We start from the raw sequence: 27899 nt of genomic DNA on the forward strand, positions 1-27899 counted from the left end.
TTTGGATGCTTTACGGCTATATGCCAGGAGGACTGACTTCTGCTTGAAGGAAGTTAATAAGGACATTCTACGAGCAGCTTCAGTTATTACTAAGTCACTGTTGACTTTGGATAAAGTGGCTCAAGAGGAGAAGCACTCAGTGGTGGCACAAGAGGTTGGGGTTCTTAATGGTGCTCTGGCCTTGTTGGGTAATGCCAACTTCAGGAACAACCTAGCACAACGGTATGAGATGAAGCGTGAATTGAACCAGAAGTTTAGTCATCTCTGCACGGAGAAGGTACCAATGACTAGGTTCCTTTTTGGGGATGACATCTCAAAGAGTGTAAAGAAAATTGAAGAGTCAGCTAAGCTCAAGTCCACGATTACAGCCAAGAAGACATCGTTTCCGTGGTGTCTTCCTGGCAACAGGACAAGGGGCTCAGGACCAGGTGCTGCATACCGAGGTTTCTCTTCCCGCTTCCAACCTTACGGGTTTCGGAACCGTGGCCTTAGGGATGGTCCACGGGTTTCTCCTGGTTTCCGTGACATGGCGCCAAAAAACGCCAAGAGCCAGGGCGGTTCCAGGCCCCAACAGTAATCCAGGCAAGTGAGAGTTTTGAAGGTGGCAGGCTTCATAAGTTTGTTGGTGCATGGCGTCAGATCACCAGTGATCTCGTAATTTTAGATTATGTTCAGCATTGTCACCTTAACATTGAGGTGGATTTAATTAGACATCTTTTTTCAGGTAATTTGGAGTACCGTTTCAATGAAATGGAACAAGCTATTATTAATGCTGAGATTTCAAAACTGCTAGCACTTAAGGTCAGCACAGTCACAACTAGGCATGAGGAGCAAGTGATTTCTCCCATTTTTCTCAGGGCAAAGAAGAATGGAGAGTACAGGATGGTTCTGAACTTGGAGGACCTTAATTTACATATCCCATATCAACATTTTAAAATGGAGGATTTTGAGCAGGCCATTAGGCTTATTAGTGCAGGGGATTATTTAGTTTCTGTGGACTTAAGACATGCATATTACTCCAATAAGATTGCTGACGAGCAGCAGCAGTTTCTTTGTTTCACCTGGCAGGGGACAGTTTATAAATTTACATGTCTCCCTAATGGGATTTCTGAAGGCCCCAGAATTTTCACTAAGCTCATGAAGCCAGTTTACTCCACTTTGAGGAATAAGGCTTACACCATTACTAGCTTCATTGATGACTCCCTTATTTGTAATAGCTCTTGGGAAGGTTGTATGGCATGTGTGCAGGACACTTCAGCTCTTTTACGACAACTGGGTTTCTGTATCAATGTGGACAAATCTGTTTTGGTCCCAACTCAACGGATTGAGTATTTGGAGAATATTATTGACACTGTAACCATTGAAAATTTCCCTTCCTGAGCGCAGAGTGGTGACATTAGTGCAGGCTTGTGGGGCCAGTGCCCAAGCACCACCCTTTTGGGCCCCAGTACTTTTGGGAATCCCGGCCCCGCCCCTTTAAAAAAAATCTGGAAATACCTACTCCTCGAACTCCTCGTGCAGTTAAAAATGCTTAAGTGCAGTGTAGGTGGTTTAAGTATAAATGACAGGAAAATGTCAAATTTATTTATTTGATCTGTATTTTAAGCATGGGTAGGCCTAATTGGAAATATAATATTCAATTAATGACATTTGAAATTAATTAATGTTTCTTCTCTGACCTTCAGGAGTAGCCTGATAAAACTGAATACTACTGCGAGCTGGATTACCCATTACTGTAAAACTGCCCCCACTACGCAACTCAAGGCTTGCCTTACAACCAGCTCAAGATATACAAAACTTACTTAATATTTAAATGAATTACCATCAAAATTTCCTGTTAGGGCAAATTAAACCTGCCTTATTTTAGTTTTAATCCTAATTTAACTTCCAAATTCCACAGCCAGAAAATACTAAGCCCTCTAACTAAAATCGCAGTTCTTGTATAAATCTCCAATAATAATAGACTGTGAAACATAATCCTTGGGCTTTGCTCACACCACACTCACGGTGACTCACCTCACTGGTACTGCGTCTACATCAGTCACCTCCTTCCACCTTATCCTGGCTTTTCTTCAACACAACGCTATTCCTTCCTCCTGTCAGCCACTGAGGCCAACCACACAGAAACACCCCAACACACTTTTGTTACAATGTAGTCAAACACCCATAACATTCAAAACACAATCACCTGCGTCCTCTCCCAGCCACAAACAGTGCTCAAGACATTGCTGAGCTTTCTGAAGACCCGCGCCACATTAATTTCCTCACAGTACACTTAAGATCATTAGAGTTTCAATTTCACCTTCCTTGCCTTTTTCATGGCGAAATCATTGATTACTGAGCTGTAGTCTAAGCGCCTGGCTAGCGAATTCTCAATTGACAGTAGTGACAAATGTGACAAGCGCTCTTGACCCATGGTTGATCTCTTATAGTTCTTTATTAGAGAAAGTTTACTAAAGCTGCGCTCAGCCTCAGCAACTGTAACAGGCAGTGTACAGAATATGCGAAGTGCTACGCACACTTCACCAAAAACTGACTGCAGTTTCTTATTGTATATTTCATTCAGCAAGTGAAGAGGAGGCAGTTCTTTCTCTGAATGAAAAGTTGACCTAAATATTTTCTTCAAGTGCATCATCTCATTAACAAACTCATTTGACAGATCTAAAGAGTATTTTTGAACCAGGGATTTTGAGGCATCTTGAAGCTCATCTTCGCTCAGTGAAGCATACATTAGAACTGCCGTAAAGGTGTCACATATGCCTTTAACCACCGTAAATCTCTGTTCCAGGTCAGTGACTATGTAATCTACAGTACAATAGAAAACATTAATCCTGAAATCTGCTTCCTCATTGAATTCATTAGTTGTCTTTGCACTTTCATCCACCACCTCATCATGAAATCTTTTATGCTTCCTGACCCTTTTCTCTGGAAAACTTGGGGTGATTCCTAAGGAAGTAGCAACATGACGTGCCTCTGACAATATGCCAGGCCACATGTCTCTTAGTTGTCTGAGTTCCATGCAGAGATCAGAGATGAGAGATATTTCTGTTTCTAGTGATATACCTCGTGATTGGATGATCTGATTCCGCAAATCAATGTTGGAAAGAATTTTGAACCAAATGGCAGCTAGAACAATAGAAGGATATGATGTGAAATACTCTTTCAAAGAAATAACTTCTGAACGCATCTCATGTGTCATGCAAAAATTCTCAAGTGATTTATCCAAGGCGCTAAGAATGCCTGGTAAATGTTGTGCTACTGGACGAACAGCATCCACACGAGCACTCCAGCGAGTTTCTGATTGTGAGTGAAGTGAACAGGGTATATTTTCTTGCAAGACTTTCCACCGTGCTGGACTACTACTGAAGAACACATATAGGCGCTGAATACAACCAAAGAAGGTTACTGTGTCTGGACAGAGGGATGCTGCATGAACTCCTGTTAGATTAAGTGTGTGAGCACCACAGGGAGAATACAGGTGTCCCTCGGTTAACGATCGACTACTTAACGATATTTCGCTCATACGATCCCTCCAAATTAATCCCTATTTTTTGGTTAACGATCGCCAAAATTCGGTTAACGATCGGATTGACCAATCGCAATCGCGATCGCAATCGCGATCGCAGCGCCTCCATCCACCCGCGGCCCGTGCAGTAAACACACCACAGTCTTTCCCGCTGTTTTGATTGTGCAACAACAACTCTATCACGCTCGCTCTAAACTTCTTTTTGTGCTTATTTGTGATCAAGTGAACTTAGTGATGGCTTCCAAGCGACCCAACGATTGTTCTCCACCGGGAGATAAGGCTAAAAATCGAGAAAGAGCATTGGCCTTGATATTAAGTTGAACATTGTGACTCGTCATGAGGGTGGTGAAGGGGTAAACTCTATTGCTCGTGCCCTTGGTTTATCTCAATCAACTGTATCAACAGTTCTCCAGAAAAAGTACAAGTGAAGCAGCAGGCCAACCAAGTCACAAACCTGCACAAACACACAACAACTCGTAACAGGGAACCGATTATGGAAAAATTGGAACGTTTGCTGAGGCTATGGATTGAAGACCACACACACCGCCGCATGCCTCTTTCTACCCAACTCGTTACTACTAAGGCACTGAGCCTGTGGGAGGACCTGAAACCAGAATTCAACATAGGCGAGACAGTGTCCTTCAAGGCCAGTAAGGGGTGGTTTGAACGTTTCAAACATCGTGGGAGTCTACACAACCTCAAGGTTAGTGGGGAGGCAGCGAGTTCGGATCAACCCGCTGCAAACGCCTTCAAGCCTTTGCTTAAAGAGCGCATCGAGGAAGGAGGTTATTCAGCCAAGCAGGTTCTAAACTTTGACGAGACAGGCCTGTATTGGAAGAAGATGTCATCGAGAACGTTTATAGCAAAGGAGGAGAAGTCGGCACCAGGATTCAAGGCATCTAAAGACAGGTTAACATTATTGGTGGGGGGGAATGCCGCTGGTGATCTTAAGCTTAAACCATGCCTTATTTACCATTCCCAAAACCCAAGAGCTCTGTCTGGCTATATTAAGGAATATTTGCCCGTAGTATGGAAGGCAAACAAAAGGGTGGATGACGACTGTTATCATGCAAAGTTACGTGACAGGATACCTCTCCAAATTCCTAAAAGAATATGCTGCCCAAAACAACATTGCTAACAGATTTCTCTTGCTGTGTGACAACGCCCCAGCCACCCAGAGAGCATGAATGACTGGGCAGATAATATTGAGGTCATGTTTATGCCCCCAAACACAACTGCCCTCATCCAGCCGATGGACCAAGGAGTCATCGCTACTTTCAAGGCCTATTACCAGCGGCGCACCATGAAACAGCTGTTGGCCTGCATTGACACCCCTGACAAGCCGACCATGAAACAATTTTGGAAGGATTATAACATTAAAAAGGGGATCGACAACATCGACGAGTCATGGAAGGAGGTGTCCAAGTCGGCAATGAATGGATGTTGGCGTAATTTGTGGCCTGAGTGCGTGGAACGTAAACAGGAAGTCCCTGTCGATGTTACAGCAGTAAGGAAAGACATCGTTCATATCTCCCATAAGGCAGGCTTCAATGAGGTGGACGAGAATGACGTACAAGAACTGCTGGACAGTCATTCTGAGCCTCTCTCCAACGACGACCTCATGGAGTTGGAGAAACAAAATACTTTGGAGGAAATGGAGGAGGACAAGGAGCCTGAAAGAACCCTCTCCGTCAAGATTTTCGAGGAGATTTTTAATCATATTAACCAGGCCATACATCTTCTCCAGGAGAATGACCCCAACCCAAACCGAAGTAATGGCGTGACTAATGCTATAGAAAATGACATGAAAGTGTATAAAGAACTATTTGAGGCAAAGAAAAGGATGGCAAAACAGACAGTCATCTCATCTTTCTTCAAACCACTCACCGCCCAAGCAACCCCATCCACATCCCAAGCAACCCCATCTACCGATCAAGCAACTCCATCCACCTCCCAAGCTACCCCATCCACCTCAAAAGCAATCCCATCTACTTCCATAGGAGTCATCTCGTCGTACTTCAAAGTTCGTCCTGCTACCTCGAAAAAAACTCCACCCACTTCCAAAACAACTCCATCCACCTCCAAAACAACTCCACCCACATCCAATCTATCCTTCACATCCACCGTAACCTTGAGTGACGATGAGGAGAGCCTGGATGACCCACCCCCACTGGAAAACGTATTCTCTCAAGAATTTGAAGGGTTTGAAGCAGCTGACCGAGTTTGGGTCGGTGTGGGCATGATGAGATTTAATCCTCCAAGGCCCTGTGTCCCTCGGGGCACAAAACAACACACTACGCATATCACATCCACTCCTCAAGGTAAGTACTACCAATTCTAAAGGTGTAAATAACAACTAACAACATAGAAAGTGTCGTTTATTTACGCATCGCGAAATACATGTATGTAGTTGATAATTTCAAATCCCTCAGTTAGCGATCGTTTCGGTTAGCGATCTGTTTTTGGGAAACGTAACCCTATCGTTAACCAAGGGATACCTGTACTGTGCCAAAGGGTTTTTCTTGTGTAGATGTGCTTGAACACCTTTCACTTTTCCCGACATATTTGCGCCATTATCATAACCTTGCCCTCTACAATCACTGAAAGGAATCATATAATGGTCTAACCTTGAAAGCACCATATCACTTAACTCTTCACCAGTTTTCTTGTGAAACATTATAAATTCTATGAACCTTTCATGAATCTCAAACTTATCTGATTCATTATCCTTAATCAAATACCTCAGTATCAACACATTTTGTTCATTATGTGCCACATCTGGTGTTGAATCTACTATTATTGAGAAGTAGATGGCTTGTTGCCTTTCTTCAAGTATGAATCTTAGAACCTTTTTGCACACAGTTCAATAAATTCATTCTGGCTCTGCCATGACAAGTAATGAACCTTTCCTTGCATGCTCTTGCCTTCAGCTTGAGCCTTTTGAACTTTAGCTAAATGTTCATAAGTTATTCTGTCATATTTACCCAACAGTTCTAGAGTTCCAAGAAAATTACCATTGTGTTGATCTCCTATTACTGTGTTATCCCTTGAAATGGCAGTCCTCTTGTTGCACAGTGTAAAGTTACATCCAACAGCCTCGTTAAAATTGCTCTCCACTCATCCACTTCACTCATAATCTGTTTTTGAAGTTTATGGTCTACACCATGCCCACAGAGTGACTGCTCTAGCTCCTTCCATTTGCAATAGGACGTTCTGTGATCACTGCTCTTTTCATGTTCTGGAAGCCTTGAGTAAAGTTTTTTCCAATTCTGCTTAAGTGGTGAAAAACCTTCTCTCTTAGACAATAAACTACGATGACCTAAATTTTGTTCTTCAGAGAACAGTAAACATGGAAAACAATACAAAGCTTCATTCACCTTGCTCCACACAAGCCAGTCACGGTAATGTTTCTCTCTATTGTTTGCTGAACTTGAGTACAGAAAGACTTCAGAGAAAGAATTACCCTTCACATCTTTAGGAATCTCTTTAATAGTCTGAAGCATTACTTCCGGCTTTGGTACACCTACTGATACTAGTTTTTGCTGCAAGCTATCTGTGATATGGTCTGGCCATGACCCAACATCTGTTACATTTATATCCTGGTCTGGGGCTTCATCTTGGATTGCCTTAGTAGGCCTACCACTACCATTATCTACTGAAATTGATGATTCTTGCTTATCTAATGTAGAGCCAATATTTACACTTCCTCCTGGACTTGGACCAGGACCCTGATATTTTTTGTCATCCTGAAAATCGACTTCAGTTTCCAGCTTGCTTGTTGATGGTAGTGGTGCACATAATTCATCGTCATTCTCTACTTGTGAGCACTCATTAGTATTTTTTAAAAACTGAGTGATCACTTGTAGTCCTTCAGCTTCTCTTTCCTTTTCTCTTTTCGTTCTTTACGTTTCTTGAAGCCGGACTTATGCACATACGACGCACACATCCTGAGAACCCTGAGAAACTTGATTCTTGAAGTATGCAGATGATGAATTTTCCGACTCCTGCACGGTTGCACCTACAAAATAATACCAGAATACGATTAGTGATTACCCACACTACTGAAGATTGTGATAATACTGCACTTCACCTAGTCAATGTCTATAGTTGATTGAACATTTTAAATGAAGCCTAATACGGAGGTATTAATAAAACATCAACATCTTCAAAAATAGGCTTGGTACTAGTTTGCGAGTGATCCCGCCCGCATATTCCTGAAGTCCAGACTAATAGCAATAGTGCGGTATTTTTTTTTTTTTAGGTTAGGTTTGGGTCTACATGTAAGTAACGTTTCTTACGCACAAAATCGTTAAAAAAAGAAATATACTTAACCTAACCAAACTAAAGAAACCCTGTTACCCTAACATAACCTACCTAGATACCAGGTATTGGGCGGGATTGTAGTTTGTAGAGCTTGGGCAGAACGGTCGGGGCTGGAGTGATTGGCACGCGGGCGGGACCAAATTCATTAACTAGGGGAACAGGCGAACAGCAAGCACTCAAGTGTGCTTTAAAATTTTAATGAAAAATTGCGAATGCTATAATAACAAATTCGTAAACAGTAACTGAAAGTAAACCATTAGCACTCATTTCTCGAGGCTTTATTTATCAATCCACGTTGAGCTTATGTAAGTAAATGATCTCAATGATCCGATGTCTGAAAACTGTGTAGTAATAAAGATATAAGCAATACTTTTACAAACCAAGCAAGTAAAGTCATGCCGTGATGCCTCGTGGAGGCAGACACACGCAGCAGGTCACACCAGCTGATCAGCTGAGACTGAGAGGCAGCAATGACAGCACTCGTATTCGAACGGTAAATTTAAAACCAAAAATTTCTGCAATCAAGCTGATAGTTATGTTCACTTTGTGAAACAGTGAAACTTACAAAATCAATAATAATAATATTTTGTCAATAATTAATTAATGTTGCAATGAGCGAAAGACTTACTTACATGTGAATTTGCACAACGAATTGAGTATAACAGAAAACCTGCAACTGTACTGACGGGAGACGGGTGACTAATGGAAAATCGTTGTTTTCATAAAATGTAGATGCAATTTAACTTTGAATATAACAAGCACAGTTGAAGCACTGTATTTTTTTTTTTTTTTTGAGTTTTACTAGCGGTACTTTTCTTTAAGCTGCCCCTTTAGTATTTGGGCTTTTCTTTTTTCAACTATCAAATTCAGGTTGCTATCATGGACCCGGGCCCCCCTGGACTGCCGGGCCCCGGTACTGTAGTACCTTTTTCCCCCCCATGCGGGGGCCCTGTGTGGGGCACTCATGGGTAAGGATGTCGCACGAATCAGACAAGTGGCTCGGGTCATTGGCCTTCTGGTGGCAGCCACCTCAGCGGTTCTGTTAGGGAAATTGAATTATAGACACCTTGAGACAGCAAAGATTAATGCATTACACACTGCCCAAGGGAACTTTGATGCTATGATGATTATCTTGGAGAATATGAAATCTGAGTTAGCTTGGTGGTGCAGCAATGCAGCAGTGCAGGATAGAGCCATTTTCAGATCAGAGCCTGACATTGTAATATTCACAGACGCCTCAACAGTAGGGTGGGGCAGCAGTCTGCACCAACAATCTACAGGCGGTCAGTGATCCTTGGAGGAAATGGGTATGCATATTAACGCCTTGGAACTTAAAGCGATTCTCTTTACTTTACAGACGTTTGAACGAGAATTGATGGATAAGCATGTTAAGGTTTTTTGTGATAATACCACGGCGGTCACTTATGTCAATGAAATGGGAGGCACAAAATCTCAAGCTTGCAATGACGTCGCTGTCATGATTTGGGAGTGGTGTATCAAACATAATGCATGGGTGACCTGCTCTCACATCCCAGGGGAAGACAACCTTGTTGCGGATGCAGCTTCCTGAAAATTTAATAGCTGGCATGAATGGAAATTGGATGTACCTACATTTAGGTTGCTCTGTGCTTTATTTGGGACCCCTTTCATTGACCTTTTTGCATCCCGCCTTAACAAACAGGTCACTCCATTTTGCTCATGGAAGCCGGACCCAGAGGCTGCCTTTTTCGATGCCTTCTCACTTAATTGGGACGAGTTTACACTTCCTTATCTTTTTCCTCCTTTTTCGTTAATTTCTAGGTGCCTCCAGAAAATTCGGGCGTAGAGAGTCAAGGGGTGGATCATGGTTCCTTTTTGGACGTCACAGCCTTGGATGGGCATGCTTCTACGCATGCTCATCGATCATCCCCGGCTCATATGGAAATCGAGGTATATTCTGACACATTCGTCATCAGCCGAATGCCATCCCATCCTGAGTCACACGCAGTTGATGGCATGCCTTCTCTCAGGGGATCCCTCTGACAACAGGGCATACAGGCAGAGGGTGTGTGTATCATCATGGCATCATGGAGACCTGGCACACAGAAACAGTACCCTTACACACACATCAGGAGGTGGACACACTTTTGTCATGGAGGGGACATCAATCCCCTTAATCCCACTGTGACGAACATCATCAATTTTCTGACAGCCTCATTTCTCAGAGGTGTGGGGTACAATTCAGTAAACACAACAAGAGGTGCATTATCATCTTTGGGTATTATAGTCAATGGTTTTCCAGCAGGCAGACATCCGTTAGTAAATAGGTTTTTGAAAGGGGTATTCAACTTATGTCCTCCAAGGCCACAATAAGACAGGACGTGGGATGTTCAGCCAGTACTTATGCAATTAAGGTCTATGCATCCTCTGACAAATCTCACATTAAAGGAGATTACCCTGAAACTCGTGATGTTGATGGCACTAACTCAGGCTGCGAGAACCCAAACACTTCACTTACTCTTGCTCAATGATATGGGAATGTCAGATTCTTCTATCACTGTCTCATTGGGGGACAATGTCAAACATTGTCGGCCTTCTTTTAACATACAAAGTGTGACCTTTACAACTTATAGGAGAGATGCACGCTTCTGTGTCTGTAACACTCTGCCGCACTACATTAATGTCACCGTGAAGCTCAGGCCTGACCATCTGACTTCTGATAAGTTAATTATCCTGTCTATCACTACTCCTAAATCTTTTCCCCCAGTAGAGGAGGGAAAGGATTTAGGAGTAGTGATAGACAGGACTATGAAATTTTCAAAGCAATGTTTAGAAGCAAGAAATAGAGCAAATAGGATCCTGGGTTTTATAAAGAGAAATGTTAGTTATAAAAGTAATGAAGTGGTGCATAGCTTATATAATTCCTATGTTAGGTCCCATTTAGAGTATTGCATACAGGCCTGGTCACCCCATTATAGGCAGGATATCAACATGTTAGAAGCAGTTCAGAAGAAGAGCAACTAGGATGATACCAGCATTAAAGTGCCTGGAGTATAGAGATAGATTAAAGGAATTAAACATATTTTCATTTGAGAGGAGATGTATAAGAGGGGATATGATAGAGTTATTTAAAATGTTCTTAGATACTAACTACATAGATGTGAGATCTTTCTTTACCTTAGAGGAGGGAAGTAGGACTAGAAATCATGGCAGGAAGATTAGAAAGTAAGGCTGCAGGTTAGATGTAAGAAAATATTTCTTTAGTCATAGGATGGTAGACTTCTGGAATGCATTGCCAGAGAGGGTTGTAAATAGCACTAGTTTGACAATGTTTAAAAACAGATTAGATAAGCACTTAAATTTATTAGATTTATAATTATGTATAGTGCTGCATGATAGTTTTTATAAGAAATTTACTATAGTTAAACAAGACATGATCCCCATGTATGGGGATCACAGATTGTAGAGGAATTTGCTGCAGGACTTAGCCCAGTTAATGGGCCAAATATTTAGAATTAGTATATAATGTATTGTGTACTTGTAAGTGTATCTTTAAGTACTGATGACGATGTCGCTGTGAGACTGATACAGGATAACCTAGATGGGCCCTGGTGGCCCTTTGTTATCCTATTATTTATGTTATGTTATGTTATGTTACTTATTAGTTTTACAAAGCCTCACCATTCTGTTACTAAAGACACCATAGCAAGATGGATAAGAACTTTGTTGGCAATGGCAGGTATTGACACCAAGCTTTTCACTGCAGGTAGTGTGAGGCCAGCAGCGGCTTCGAGAGCGAAGGCTTTGGCGGTGCCTGTCAGTGCTATTTTGGCAAGAGCAGGTTGGGCTCATGAGTCCACATTCGCTAGACATTATGACAAGGAAATTGTTAACACTTCTGATACATTTCAAGAGGCGGTTTTGCATCTTGACCAATAATATGTGCCTGAATGTTCATGTACTTGTCTGTGTTTGTAAATTTTCTTTTTTGGGTATATTCTTGGGCGGTGATGGTTGCACTTCGGGGTAATGCAGGCATTGTGATCTCTGTCAACTCTTACGTGGAATAAATTTTGCGTCACGTAATCTGGCTATGGTTTCTTAATTTCCAAGGCATGGTTCTTGGTATTACGATTATTTCGACACCCACGTGGCTTTAAAATCTCATGTGTTCGCCTTACCCACAAGCAGAGCTGATTGGATGAAGTAAAATTTATAAGTATACAAGACTTACCGGAGGTCAGTTGATGTATGCTTGGAATTTTACGAATATCACCTCTGCCGTTCACATGCCCTCCTCTCCCCCCCATGGTGAAGTCTGGTTGCTATGTTTCTTGCACTACACTGCCCTTCACGTGGGTGATCGTCTCTTTAAAGTCTGACGTGTGGCAAGGTGCGACGGTATCTCATGTGCAGCGAATTGTAAGATTAAACGAATACTTACCAAGTGTGAAGTTTGATCGCAATTTTACGATCTATTGAGGACGTCACAGGGGTGTACAACGAGATGCCAATCCGCCAAATCACCGACAGTCAATTTAGAGAGTAGGTTTGAGGAAGCATTTACAAAACAGGTAGGAAACATGCCCCAAAGCCCAAGTAAAACCAGACAGGGTAGGGAGGGCGTTGTACACCCTGTGACGTCCTCAATAGATCGTAAAATTGCGATCAAACTTCACACTTGGTAAGTATTCGTTTAATCTTACAATTTCACGTCACGGATTGAGTGACGTCACAGCGGTTCCAACGAGAGATTTAGAGAGGTTCCTCAAACCTACAGAAACCAGGAGAAAGGGGAGTAAAACCCTGACCTTTGGAAAGGAAAAACAACCATAACAGAGTAAGGCATAGCCCATGTATTGAAACCCAAAGTGACCTTACAAAACTTGTCCAGGTGACAAACAATACAAACCAATGTAAGCCACAGTGCTAATAATTATAATACAACCCGTTATACAAAAAATGTGGGACCCAATCCCAGATACATACAAATACAAAAGTATAATGGCAAACCAAAGAAAAGTGACCACAAGGCCTTACAAATATTAAACAAGAGACAATCTCAGAACCATTAGGACAAAACCGCCCTTGCAAACTGGCCAGGCTGAGAAAGAGGCTTGTGGTAATGCCGAGTAAAGGTAGACTCCCTGGCCCATCCAATGGTGGAGACTATTGTAGAAAGGGGCAACCTCCGGGCTGCCTTGCTGGAAGAGGCTGACCTAGTAGAGTGGGGAGAGAAAACAGTAACATCAACGCCAGCAGCTCTCATCACATCCTTTACCCAACGACGCAATGTATCCTTAGAAGCCAACCTCACCGGAGGTCGCGTAGTCAGGAAAAACCCTGTAAGTGATCCTCTGATGGATCTAGTCCTATCCAGGTAATGCTTGATGGCGTCAACGATACACAAGCAGCTGTCATGTGGATAGGCGTCGAAAACCAAACTTGATATGTGGGCCCCAGGACGAGAAGTCTTCAACAAATCCCCAATCCCAAAAACAACCTGTGACTCCATGAGAGACATGTTCCTAATGTCTAGCAAATGTAAGATTTGACCACGATGGCCCGACAACAAAAGCATAAGAGTAACTAATTTTCTGGACAATTGAAGAAGAGACAAGTCCACAGTAGGACCAAGACCACAAAAAAAATCTAACACTATCTGAGGATCCCAAGTTGTATGAGAGCGGGGAAAAGAAGGTCTCTCCAGGAAAGCTGCCTTCATAAATCGCGTGACTAAAGGATGTTGTCCTGCCGGACGGCCGTCAATAGTAGCAATAACTGAGATGGCTGAGCGAATGGTGTTCATGGAGCTGTATCCACGACCTGTCTTGCGTTTAAATTCCAACAAAAGGAAATCTAATAGAATACTCACAGATGGCTGAAGTGGATCAACTTCCCTTCTGAGGCAAAATAACAACCATCTCTTGATATGCGGCCCATATTGTGCCTTAGTGCTAGATCTCCAGGAGTGAAGCAAAAACTGGGCAACCTCCGGCGAAAGGCCGCGATCCGTGAATGCTGCCCTGAGAGCACCATCGCTGTCAAAACCAACCCCTGAGCCCGAGGGTGTGGTAGAGTTGGTTGCTGAGGGAGAAACAGGGGACAGCGAGGAAGCAAAACTGGATCTTCTGTCAGCAACTGCAAAGCTGTTGGGAACCATACTTGAGTCGACCATAATGGAAGAATCATCAGAGCTGTTGCTTTGTCGTCCTGCAGTTTCCGAAGAGTTCTGGATACAAGGCTGAAAGGTGGAAAGGCATATAAGCTCTTATCTTTCCAATCCAAGGTGAAGGCATTAGTGCACATAGCAGATGGGTCTGGCCGCCAGGAGACATAGACAGGCAACTGAGCATTTAAGCGAGTGGCAAAAAGATCAATCCCAGGAGTATAAAAAAGCTGACAAATTTTGTGAAAAATATATGGCAGTAACATCCACTCACCATCCATCCTGGTGACCCTAGATTCTACATCAGCTGTTACATTGTCCAAACCCAGTACATGCTGTGCAGATAGAGTAATATCCTAGAAGCAGCCCACTCAAAAATCTTTTCGGTAAGAACATGAAGGTTAGGTCTTGTACTGCCACAACGATCAATACAAGCAACTGCAGTGGTGTTGTCCGATCTGAGCCTAACATGGGAGCCAGTCCTATCCTTACACAAGGATTGCAAGCCCAACAGAATGGCCTTTAACTCCAAGATGTTAATATGGTCTAGCTCCTCTTGGGCCCAGTGACCTCCAGTCGTGACATTCCCTATTGAAGCACCCCAACCAGTGAGGCAGGCATCTGTGAACAACTCACAATCTGGGGAAGAAGAGAGTAGAGACTTCTCCTGAAAGTCTATATTAGCCACCCACCAAGAGATCAAATATCTGGCATGGTCATCCAAAATAACATTGGCATAATAATCACCACAGGAGCGAACTAGACCCTGATTTCTAAATATTTCCAGGTACTTGTAACGGAGAGGAGCTAATTCTACTGCAGGGGCAGAAGCCACAGCCAAACCAATAAAAGATGATAAGTCCTGTAGAGTGACATTACCCTTGAGAAGAAGCAAGCCTTGTTCCTTGATGCGCTCCTTCCTACTGAATGGTAAAGTAGCAGCCATGGCGACAGAATCCAGAACCACACCCAGAAAAGTAACCTTCTGTGTTGGCTCCAAAACAGACTTCTGCACGTTGATAGTGAGACCCAGGGAATCAAAGAGAAGTAAAGCATAGCCAACCTGAGTCTGTAAAATCTCTACTGATGGAGCAATGAATAGGCAGTCATCAAGATAACATAAGACTACTATCCCAAGGGATCGCAGGTGGGAAAGGACAGGTTTCATCAATTTTGTAAAAAGGCGAGGGGCGGAAGATAACCCCTGCGGAAGACAAGTAAATCTGAAAAATTGGCCCTTCCAAATAAATTGTAGCCATTTTCTGTCCTCAGGTCTAACATAAATGGAGTAATAAGCATCCTTAAAATCCACTGTAACAAAAAAACAGTTAGGAGAAATTAAAGGCATCGCATCCTTCAATGTGTCCATCTTAAAATGCAAATAAGGAACATATGTATTAAGATGCTTCAAATTTAGAATTACTCTCGCTGGCCCAACCGGCTTGATGATGGGAAACACATTTGAAAAATAGCCAGATACATCAGGGAAACAATGCTCCACAATAGAATGACGAAGGAAATGATGTAAAGCATTGGCCAGAGCTCGATCGTCAGCCCTAGACAGAGTTAGAGGGCGTGGAGGAACAGTCTGAAAAGGTAAAGATATAAACTCTATGAACTTCCCCCTCACCACATCATAAATCCAGGAATCCTGTGTGAGAGACTGCCACAGGGGCTGAGCAGAAAAAAAAATTTTCCCCCTCTAAAGTTATCAGGGGTATTAACTAACTGTGGAGTTAAGGAACTCACCGGAGAGATTACTGATGGTGTAGCTTCGGCCCGTGCATCCCCCTCCCCTGGGGTGGCCGCTGGGCGAAAAAAGGCCGAGTCTGAGAACGAGGCCGGGACTGGTGGTGAGCCTGAGAAGACCGGTGGGTTGTGCGGGAAAAGGAAGAGTACCTTTTGCCAGATGACTTAGCAGGTGGGCGAAAAGACGGCCTGCCCAGCCGGCCTGCCTTGTGGATCTCCTCACATTTCTTGGTAACGTCAAAGGGGAATAACTCCTGCTGACCAACTTCACATTCCCACTTGCAGAGATCAACCATGGCCGAGTCACGGACATGGATACGGGCAACATCCTTGCGCAGCTGATTTAGGTAATTCACCGCTGAAGTGAGAAGGCGCAAACAACTATTAAGGCCATCTAAATAACAAGCCAAACTCTTGTCCTTCTTTTTCCCAATATCATCAAGACACACAGCAATAGGGACTAATGCCTTTGTCAGTAGGCAATTAGTCTGGAAAAGCTTGGTATCTACCAGCCTCCCGTTTACACTCATGGCCTTAGTTATCGCCGCGTTTGTCACAGGCACAGCGAGGTTCGGCACATTACTCGGAAGCTTGATTTTTCCACAAGTTAACTTCACACTCTCTGACAAAGGTCGACGGCGAAGACTGGCGTTGAGGATGGTGGCCAACTGGTCAGACAGCGGGTCTCCCTTTTTCTCCTCGCCATGGAAATGGCCAGAAAGGTCACTCAAAGCCCTCAGGAAATCCTCATCTGCACCCTCCTCACGCCCAAGCTGGTCCAGGCTGTCAAGAGGGTCAGGCTGGCTCGTGCACGGAGTCGGAGGAACAAAAACTTCCTCCTCTTCCGAGGAAGAGAGGGCATGAAAGCCACTGAAGTCAGTCCCGGTGTCCCTGTCCAACTTTTCGATAAGGCCAGACACGAGGGTAGACAGTCTATCCAGGGCAACCCGGTCGTCAGACACAGAAGGCTGTGCTGACGTGGCGGTGGCGGCCTGACTGGTCCCTGGGAGCGAAGCGTCATTTTGTGGAAGGGTGAATTCATCCACAGGATCGTCTCCTCTTTTTCCCACCAGAGGATGATGAACGGTGGGGCGTGGGAAGAGACTGTTCCATGCCCGACATCACACTGCCCAAAAAGGAGACAGAGATAATGCGATCAACACCTACCATATGTTGTTATTGTGCGGTGGTAGAAAAACTCACCCACAAACTCCCGACTGCATAAAAGCAGGAAAAGGGGAGTGTATTATCAGATGTTTGTAGTCCAACGATGTACTTTTCACCCACAGTCAACTTTGGACTGTATAGGAGAAAGCTTACCAGCAAAGTATCCAAAGTGGAGCAGCAGCGTGCGTGACTGCGGGAAGGTGGAAAACGACTGTCGGTGATTTGGCGGATTGGCATCTCGTTGGAAAAACATGCGAAGAATACTCCATATAAGGACAGATAAGGCCCTTGCAAAGAGTTAGCAGTTGAAGGGACGAGAAAAACTGGTGGAGACACCACAGAACACCTAACGTCATAGGAGTTGTTTTAGTGTGAGATGAGATGTGAAGTTTCCATTTAAGATTATGAGTAAAGGACAGACTGAGGTGTTACAGCCTGACCGTAACATACTCCACTACCATCACCTCCTCCGCTTGTTACCTCGTTCGCCACCTCTCCGCCTCCCCTTCCACGTCACCGTCTCGTGAACCTTCCATGCTACCGTCTCATGAACTCTCCACGTCACTGTTTCATGAAGCCCCGCTACTGTCCCGAAGTTGGATTCAATTGGCCCATTCGACTCAACCAAGTGCTTTTGGCTTTCTGAAAGTCAAGTCGAGGTCCAGGCCTCAACCAGTGAACACAACGCCTCTTGGGTCTACCGTGGGGATCAACCATCACCCAGCACTTCACTACTGCGACACCTCATAAGTATCACTTCCCCTCGTCCCGTGTTTTCCACATTGCCTCCATATAGGATTAGGATTATTGTTAGGTATTAAGTTGGGTTCTTTATTGTTGTATTTATTTCTGTGTTATATGTATATGTGTATGTCATTTTCCTGTGTTTCATGTTATATATCTGTGTTTCATGTTTCATGTTATATCTATGTGTGTCAATTTCAATATGGGTTATTAAAATAGCTTTTTAAAGTGCCCCCTTTGCATTTCCTCACCAGCTGAACCTCCAGTGTTTTTTTTTTATTGTTATTGTTCACCGGCTCCCCGATGCCAATCTTACCCGCTTAACCGGTGAACGTAACAGAGGATACAGGTAAGCCCCGCTTAACGAAGGGATTACGTTCCTAAAAAACACTTCGTTAAGCGAACCGATTATAACCCCTGACTTGAACTTCCACTGAGAGTAAGCAAAGCGAGAGTGCATCATAGTACAGTGAAAGTTTTAATGAAAGTAAAAATTATGAAGTTTAACATTTAGGCAGTTAAATTTAATTTAAGTCATTATAATGTACACTAATGTATGTATGTACGTAACTTTATAATGTTGATGATCTTAAATTTATGAAGGGAGGGAAAGTGAAACAGGAAAGACACTAACCAGCAACCTGTGGAATGTAAACAAAGGGTGCATCATTGTACCGCATACAAAACTTATGTACCACATTTCCACAAGGCTTTCCATTTTATCTAGTGTAGAGTCACGAGTTCAGGTGGTTATTTTAGCTTGCAAGGAAGATACAGTCTCACCAGCCTTCTTAATAGTCTGCTGACTTGAAAATAGTAGAGACAGTATATGGAGTCAAGATGGTGGTGGCCAGCAATGCTATAGTTTTCTCTCCTCTTTCGTGTCTGTGAATAATATCTAGCTTCACTTCCAGAGTAAGAGACATCCTGGTCTTCTTAGGAACGCTAGGCCACATTGCAGGGCATTTTGGTGGTAAGTTGAGTGAGTGAAGACGAGCTGCTGCTGACGCCGTTATGTGGTGCATGTTGTCCATGAGAGGCTTGATCTTGATCTTGATCTTGATTCTACAGATGTCTCAGAATTTTTCCTGAGGCAGGCCTTAGTATGTGCAGCTCCTGGTGTATTCAAAAGCTTGTTGGCTTGCGTGATACAGCGGAGCTTTCAAACTTGGAAAAAATTACCTGGATAAACTTCGTTAAAGTGAGTTTGGTGTTTGTTAAACAAGCAGATGGTAGTAAAATGAAACCTTCGTTGTAGCGAAATTTCGTTGTGTGAACCTTCGTTAAACGGGGGTTGCCTGTATTCAGTGTAGAAGAGGGAGACAGTTGAGTGTCATTCAAGAAGAAAGGATAGTTGTCTGGAAGGTTGTGTCGAGTTGATAAATGGAGGAACGGAGTTTCTGAGGCATTGAACACAACTAAGTTTTCTCTGCCCCAATCAGAAATCATAGAAAAGTCAGAAGTCAGGCATTCTGTGGCGTCCCTGCATGATCTGATGACTTCCTGAAAGGTTGGTCATCTCTGAAAGTTTGAGTTTGAGGGATTAGAACGGTCACCCTTTTCAGGAACAGGCTGAATGTAGGCAAACTTCCAGCAAGAAGGAAAGGTAGAAGTCAATAGACATAGTTGAAAGAGTTTGGCCAGGCAAGGCACAAGCACGGAAGCACAGTTTTTGTGAGCAATAGAAGGGATCCCATCAGGTCCATAAGCCTTCCGAGGGTTTAAGCCAGAGAGGGTATGGAAAACATCATTACGAAGAATTTTGATTGAAGACATGAAATAGTCAGAGGGAGACGGAGAGGGAGGGACAAACCCAGAATCATCCAAGTGGAGTTTTTAGCAAAGGTTTGAGAGCAGAGTTCAGCTTTAGAAAAGATGATATGGCAGTGGTGCCATCACGATCAAATAAAGGAGGGAAAGATGAAGAAGTAAAGGACAGATAAGACTCTTGTACTGAGTTAGCAGTTGGAGGGGTGAGAAAAACTGGTGGAGATGCCTCAGAATGCCTAACTTCATAGAAGCTATTTTAGCAAGAGATGATATGTGAAGTTTTCAGTTAAGATTATGAGTAAAGGACAGACCGAGGATATTTAGTGTGGAAAAAGGGGACAATTGAGTGTCACTGAAGAAAAGGGGATAGTTGTCTGAAAGACTGTGTTGAGTTGATAGATGAAGGAATTGAGTTTTTGAGGCACTAAACACTACTAAGTTTTCTCTGCCCCAATCAGAAATCTTAGAAAGATCAGAAGTCAGGCATTCTGTGGCATCACTGTGGGATATGATGACTTCTTGAAGAGTTGGTTGTCTCTGAAAGGGCATGGAAAGATGTAGGGTGATATCATCAGTGTATGAGTGGATAGGGCAAGAAGTTTGGTTAAAAAGGTCATAAATGAATAATAAAAAGAGAGTGGGTGATAGGACAGAACCCTGAAGAACACCACTATTAACAGATTTAAGAGAAGAACCATGGCTGCAATAGAACAGTTAGAAAGGAAACTTGAGTTAAAGTTGCAGAGAGAAGGATAGAAACCGTAGGAGGACAGTTTTGAAAGCAAAGCTTTGTGCCAGAATCTATCAAAAGCTTTTGATATGTCTAATGCTATAGCAAAAGTTTCACCGAAATCTCTAAAAGAGGATGACCAAGACTCAGTAAGGAAGGCCAGATCACCAGTAGAGAGACCTTGGCAGAAGCCATACTGGCGATCAGATAGAAGATTGTGAAGTGACAGATGTTTGATAATCTTCCTACAGAGGATAGATTAAAAAAAAACTTTAGATAAACAAAAATTGGTAGATTGTGGGATTAGAATGGTTACCCTTTTTAGGAACAGGCTGAATATAGGCAAACTTCCAGCAAGAAGGCGTAGTTGAAAGAGTTTGGCCAAGCATAGTGCAAGCACAGAAGCACAGTTTTTGAGAACAATAGGAGGTACCACATCATATCCATAAGCCTTTAAAGGCTTTAGGCCAGAAAGGGCATGGAAAACATCATTACGAAGAATTTTGATTGAAGACATGAAATAGTCAGAGGGAGGAGAAGCCCAGAATCATCCAAGGTGGAGTTTCTGACAAAGGTTTGAGAGAAGAGTTCAGCTTTAGAAACAAATGAGATGGCATTGGTGCCATCAGGATGAAATAAAGGAGGGAAAGAGAAGAAGTAAAGTTATTGGAGATGTTTTTAGCCAGATGCCAGAAGTCATGAGGGGAGTTAGAGTTTGAAAGATTTTGACATTTTCTATATATGAAAGAGTGTTTGGCAAGTTGAAGAACAAACTTGGCATGATTCCAGGCAGAAATATAAAGTGCATGAGATTCAGGAGGTGGAAGACTCAAGTATCTTTGGTGGGCAACCTCTTTATCATGTATAGCACGAAAACAGGCTGTGCTAAACAGATATTTTGAAGGTTTAGGTTGAGAAAAGGAATGAGGAATGTATGCCTCCATGCCAGACACTATCATCTCTGTTATGTGTTCAGTACAAAGAGATGGGTCTCTGACATGGAAATAGTAATCATTCCAGGAAAAATCAGCATAATACCTCCTCAGATCCCCCCAATTGGCAGAGGCAAAACACCAGAGGCACTTCCACTTTGGGGGATGTTGAGAAGAAATAGGAGATGTAGGACAAGAAACAGAAATGAGATTGTGGTCAGAGGAGAGCAATGGAGAAGATAGGGTAACAGCATAAGCAGAAGGATTAGAGGTAAGGAAGAGATCAAGAATGTTGGGTGTGTCTCGAAGACAGTCAAGAATATGAGTAGGGTGTTGCACCAGTTGCTCTAGGTCATGGATAACAGCAAAGTTGGAGAAAAGTTCACCAGGGTGGTCAATGAAGGGAAAGGAAAGCCAATGCTGGTGGCGAACATTGAAATCTCCAAGGATGGAGATCTCTGCGAATGGGTAGAGACAAAATGTGCTCCACTTTGGAAGTTAAATAGTCAAAGAATTTACTATAGTCAGAGGAGTTAGGGGAGAGATAGACAGCACAGATGAATTTAGTTAGAGAGTGACTGTTGAATCAAAGCCAGATGGTGGAAAACTCGGAAGATTCCAGAGCGTGGGCACGAGAGCAAGTTAAGTCGTTGCACACATAGACGCAACAACCAGCTTTAGAGTGAAAATGAGGATAGAGGAAGTAGGAGGGAACAAAGAAAGGGCTACTGTCAATTCCTCAGACAGCTGTGTTTTGGAGAGGAAATGAACATGAGGTTTAGGAGTGGAGAGGTGGTGTTCTATAGATTGAAAATTAGATCCAAGACCATGAATGTTGCAGAAATTAATGAAGAAAAAGTCGAGGGAGGTGTCAAGACATTTTGGGTTACCACTGGGAGAGCAATCTGACCTGGGGACATTTGTGGTCCCCTTCCCAGAAAGGGGAATCTGAGGCTGGATTTGGAGTCATCATTATCTTAATTTTGAATTTTAAGTGTAGGATATGTGTAAGGTAAGTGCATGTAGTTTTATGAAAAGTAGGAGGGTTGTCTTTAGAGGGCAGGATGTGACTGCCACCTTGAGTTGTGAGACACAAAGGGAAATATTCAGAGAGATCACAACTAGCTTTAATGGAAGGTTCACAGCACCCCTGAACTAGTGCTATTAGATGTCACTGGGAGTAAATTATTGTTTCGGTAGGTGTCTACTACCATACTAAAAAATAGGAAAGGATTGATTTGTGAAATAGAATGGAAAATAAATGGAACAAACTCAGTTGAGTCATCAAGAGGATTTAAAAGTTTACTAGACAAATTTATGGAAGATGAGCTGAGGTAGGTATATTTCATACAGAAACTGCACATGTAGGCCTGATACCTTTCTGTTGATTTCCTTATTTTCTTATGTTCTCTCTCTCTCTTACGTTACATGATATGAATAAAAACAAGTCAAGGTGAGTACAAAGACAGGCTGAGAATTCCTCAGCAATAAAACATATACTAAACTGTTGATTTGACAGTAAAGCAAGATCAACTTGCAAACTAACAGTCTTAATCTCAAGCTGTCTTCACTTGGAATATTCATAAATCCCAGTTCAACATTAGCTCAAACTATCATGCCCAACAAATCTGTTAAGTTAATTCCTGCCTGTTATGATATTGGCAAACACTTATGAGAATAGAAAAGATAAAATAACTAAGCCTAACCTGGTATGGTGTGACATGTATGTGAATACTTATTTGCTGCTGTGCTGCCAAGGACTTCAGGATAGAATGAGAGGTAATCCAAGTGTTGCGGCCTCCTGCATGACCACCATCCAGCCAGTACATGTTGCGCACCTGCAATGTTATTACAAATAAATATCTTAACAAAATCTTTCTTTATGTCTCCTCCCCAATCAGAAGTAATCTATAATAATAAATCACAGTTTTGGCTGAGCTCTTCAAAAAGAATTAATAAACAAATATATGTATATTATTTTCAAAAATGTATTACATAATATCTTATGTATAAGTATCAATAAATAATCACTATTTTTGTGTAAAAAAGCTGGATTTTAGGAATATCAAACACTTATCAAGGTTAAGGAATCTCTGGGACTGTGACATTAAGGCTGCATTTATACTGAGCAAACAAAATTATTTCAATTCATGAAATATCAACATGATTCATGATTCATTTAAATTGCCACACTAATTTCCAATAATTTACAGCAAGCAAATCAAGTCAATTGAAATAATGTCAATACATGGCAATTCAGAATAAATGATTCGTACGGACTCATTTTTACATCAGTCATTGCCATTCTGCCAAGGAATAAGCATAGTTTTCTTTGATAATATGATCAATTTAATGCCAGATATTTCTTACATATAATCCTTGTGATCCCATACACCAAGAGCACGTTACTATCAACTAAAGAATCCCTTTTATTTGCTCTGGGTTCATTTAAAAAAAAAAAAATTATCTTGATTGTTTACCAAATTTGGTAATAATTTACCAAAATCCCAAGTTTAGGTATCCTACTATCAAATTCTTGCATCCATACTCTTGTTTGATGTCTATGCTGCCTTAGCCACAGCAAAGCTGCTATTTCAGCAACATGTAAATGTAACCATAAGCTAATGTACACCCACCAGGTTATACAGTAATACCTTGAGATATGAGCTACTTGAGATATGAGATTTTCAAGATATCAGCCACAATTTAGTCCATTTTTGTTTTGAGATACGAGCGAAATTTTGAGATATGAGTCGTGCTTCGGGGTCCTGCTGCTAGTTGGCACATCAATCCAGCCTTAGCTGAGCTAGTATCTACATATTTCCTGCAGATCTTGTGCCATGCAATTGTTCTTTCATCATTTTCACACTATTTATTTGCCTTTTTTTTTACATTTAAAGAAAGCGTAATTTTGATTTACGCTTAATATTTACGTGTGAGTGGTGCCTGCATCCCTTCCTCCTTCCCTCCCTCCTCCTCCTCTGCCATTCACCACCAATAGCTGAAAACATCTGCCTCCAAGATAAGAACATTGAGTAAAATTTTGCTTTTTAAATTTTTTATGCATTGATAAAGTATACATGCATACATGACTGAAAAGGCATAACAAACTTTTCCCATCTCCATCTACCTCCCCCATCCATGCTTATCATACACTAGTCACTAAGGAGGGGAACAATGAGAAAACAGGTGGATCCTCTGAATTATTTTCCGAGTCTTCACTACTGCTGTCTTTGCTTTCTTTAGTTTCTTCCTCATAATCACTGTCACTGTAGTCAGGCTCAAAAGCACTGCTAAATAAAAATTATCTGTCTTGTTCCATAGTGAGTTATGAACTGAGACGTCCCTTCGCTCTTATCAGGGTGCTTTCGACATGGCGGGTTGCTGTGGTTGTCAAGTGTCGCCCTCAGAATGGGAGAATAGCTTCGTTACCCCTAAATATACAGAGCTAGTGGCAACACTACAGGTGGAAAAAAAAGCCAAATACTTCCACTCGCCATCTGACTCGAGAAACCGTGCATGGAGCTCAAACATGAGGCGCGAAAATTCTTGATTATGGGAACAATCGCCGTCGCTACGGATGTACTGATGCAATCGTTCATATACGATCGCCGGAACATAAGGGTTAAGAGTGTCCAGTTTAAAGTGAACATGTTCAACGTAAGCATTGAACTCTTTCAGATTAAGGATGACTCTGGTAGTACCATCCTTCTTGACTGTGGGAAAAACATTAGAAAGAAACCCTGGGTCCCCTGGAGGGCATAATTCTACAATACTGTGTTCCATAAATTTGACCATGGCAATGTCCAGGGCAACACAGTCAGCAGTCGACAAGAAGAGAGGACCTGGAGGTTTCTTCTGTACGGGTACATCCTCAAACACTAGGAATTTCCCATGTACAACATCATGGATCCATTTATCAGAGGATAAGAGATGCCACTGTGACCTTGCCTGAAAAATTTTACCTCCACAAAAATTGTCAGGAGTGTTAATCAAAAGTGGCACAAGAGCACTTACCGAGAGTGAACTCAATGGGGAGTTTTGTGCAGTGGCCTCCCCTTCCCCTGGGGAGGTCGCTGGCCTAAAAAAGACCTCGTCTGGGACCATGGCCGTGACTTCTGTTGGTAGAAAGGATGTCTAGGTGTCTGCCGTGGCAGAAGAAATCGCTTGCCAGGAGCCTTGCGGGGGCGGAAGGCAGGCCTCCCAAGTTTCCTGGACTTGTGGATGTCTTCACATTTCTTGACTACATCGAATGGGAAAAGATCATCTCTGCCCACTTCACACTCCCACTTGCAGAGTTCTTCCAGGGCAGAGTCATGCACATTGAACCGTGCCACCTCCTTCCTTAGCTGAATGACGTAGTTCACAGCAGAAGTGAGGAATCGGAGGCTGTTGTTCAGGCCATCAAGGTAGCAAGTGATGGGCTGAACATTCCTCTCACCCATATCACTAATACAGCGGGCAATGGGGACCAAAGCCTTCGCAAGCAGTCCATTAGTGAGAGAAAGCCTGGTGTCCACCAACTTCCCTTGGACACTCATGGCTTTGGTGATGGCTGAATTAGTCACTGGCACTTTTAAATTCAGCATATTGTTAGGGAGCTTTATTTTCTCATAAGTCGCCTTAACACTGTCGGAGGAGGGTCGTCGTCTCAGGCTCACATCCAGGATGGAGGCTAAGCGCTCAGACAGGGCGTCACCCAACTCCTCCTCCCCATGGAAGTGGCCAGCAAATTCCTCGAGAGCCTTCTGAAAAGCTACATCAGCCACTGGCTCTCTGGGTGTCTGACTAGCGGTGAACGTGTCCAGGTCATCCAAAGGGTCAGACACAGACTGCTGAGACGGGCACTCGACAATTTCACCATCCTCATCCTCCGACGAGGAGAGGGCATGGAAACCACTGAAACTTGCGCTGTACCCTGGAGACACCTGAGGAGCAACTGACTTGTCCAATCTCTCAATTAGGCCACTGAGTAAGGAAGACAGGCAGCCCAGCTCAACGTCGGGAGGTGGAGAAGCGGCTGGTATGTTTACGCTGCTCGGGCCGGCCACGGAGGGGTGAGCAGAAGGCTGAGAAGCACAAGCGGTCAGTAGGGGTTGAGAAGTGCAATCCTCTGTACTGGCAGCTTTCCTCTGCTTTGCTTCAGAATCCATGGGATCCTTTTCACGACGCTTTCCTTCGGAGGTAGAGGAGGAAAGCGATGAGGAATGTCGAGGCATCCCTTGAGCCTTGTCCCGTGCCGACATGATTCGTCTAGGAAAAAACAAAGAATGGCGGGTAATTCAAAACAAGGCCAACATATATTTCCTTGGATCATATATGTGTGTTCACCATGGCACTAACATACATGTCATTGGATCACATATGTGTTGTCATCATAGCACCAACATATACGTCATAGGATTGTATATGTATTTTCACCAAAGCGCTAACATACATGTCCTTGGATCATATATGTATTATACCAAAGCGCTAACTGCGTATCATAGCAGTGAAAAGGTGAAAAAACTCACCAGGCAAACTCTTCAGAAAAGGCCGGTGAAGGGAAAAACAGCAGGTAAAGTGAACACCAGGCATGACGACGAGCGGAGTGGAATAGAGATGGACTGTGTGGTCGCTAGCAAGGAACTGACGTGGTACTAGCAGTGTCCCTCTGGAGGTCTTTGCTGGGACATCTTGCATCCCAGCCGGGCCCCTGCAGATGCGGGCTCTGCAGTGGTGCCTGAAGAGGCATTGGCGGGCTGCTTCTGACTCAGATTGGTGGCGAGTGGCTCCAAGTCGTCAGTGTTTGCAAGACCTGGTTTGGTGGTTGGTTCCGGATCAGCTTCTGGAAGGCGCCCTGTTTGTAGTGCCGCCTCCCGAACAAACCCTGTTCTTAGATGCTTCCCAGCTTGGGTCGGGAGCTCACCTGGGAGATTCTCTGGCTTCGACAGTCTGGACTGTGGAGGAGCAGGGGCTCCACATAAATCATCTGGAGCTTTAGGCAGTCTTTCGGGCTCTCCAGAGTTTTCAGCAGGCCTTGTTGGGATCGGTGGTGTCTGTGATGTCCGACAACTCAACCGTGGTCGCCTATCTCAGGAGGTCCAGGGGCACTCGTTCCGAACCTCTGTCAGCCTTAGCAGGGACAGTTCTCCGGTGGTGCGAGAGCCGGTCCATCTCTCTCTCTGCCCTACTTTCGTTCCAGGACACCACAATATAATTGCGGATGTGCTCAGTCGGGAGTGTGTTGGTTCAGAGTGGACCCTACATCCCGAAATTTGCAGGAAAGTCTTCCAGGTGTGGAGATCTCCTCTGGTAGATCTGTTTGCCATGGCACTGACTCGTCATCTGCCCCTGTATGTATCTCCTCTTTCGGATCAGGGGGCCTGGCGACAGGATGTGTTCTCTTTTCCGTGGGACATTCTGGATCTGTATGCCTTTTCACTGTTTGCTCTGATCTGCCGTGTTCTGGTGAGGGTTCGCGAGTTGCAGGCTGTGCATATGGCACTAGTGGCTCCTCTTTGGCCTCAGGGAGACTGGTTTCCCCTGTTGCTGGACCTACTCGTGGACAGTCCCCGGATTTTTCCCATGTGGCGGTCTCTCCTTCAACAACCTCACCGTCTTAACCCCCTTCACGCCGGATGTTAAAAAAGCCCGCCTGTATGATATACGGGTGGTAGTGCCTGCGCCCAGGGAAACTCGTGCAAGATTGTCATACTTGTCGTCTTTGTGTATTATGCTGCTATTTTTTAGTTACTATATCGCCTTCGAAGAGGAAAGCGGACGCTTCTCTCTTCGGAGAGAGAGAGAGAGAGAGAGAGAGAGAGAGAG

General features: G+C 43.4%; 2 protein-coding genes across 14 annotated transcripts in view; one reads left to right on the forward strand and one right to left on the reverse strand.

Moving 5' to 3' along the window:
• Positions 1–11914, forward strand: part of LOC123516410 — a 42056-nt gene extending 30142 nt beyond the window's left edge. For both annotated transcript variants that reach the window (XR_006678179.1, XM_045275674.1), the window contains one exon: positions 11595–11914. Coding sequence is in view for 1 of the 2 variants with exons in the window: in XM_045275674.1 (XP_045131609.1) it covers positions 11595–11767 (173 nt within the window). In the remaining variant the exon portion in view is untranslated. The remainder of the gene's footprint in view (positions 1–11594) is intronic.
• LOC123516406 (UPF0565 protein C2orf69 homolog) overlaps positions 1–27899 on the reverse strand; it is a 268076-nt gene that overhangs the window by 29590 nt on the left and 210587 nt on the right. For 10 of the 12 annotated variants that reach the window (XM_045275670.1, XM_045275666.1, XM_045275663.1 and 7 more), the window contains one exon: positions 22796–22927. In XM_045275670.1, coding sequence (XP_045131605.1) covers positions 22796–22927 — 132 coding nt within the window. Of the gene's footprint in view, positions 1–12663; positions 13048–22793; positions 22928–25106; positions 27720–27899 lie in introns of those variants that run through there. The other 2 variants (XM_045275667.1, XM_045275664.1) reach the window with 2 other exon arrangements.

Source organism: Portunus trituberculatus, chromosome 41, assembly GCF_017591435.1.
Source record: "Portunus trituberculatus isolate SZX2019 chromosome 41, ASM1759143v1, whole genome shotgun sequence".
Classification (NCBI taxonomy): domain Eukaryota; kingdom Metazoa; phylum Arthropoda; class Malacostraca; order Decapoda; family Portunidae; genus Portunus; species Portunus trituberculatus.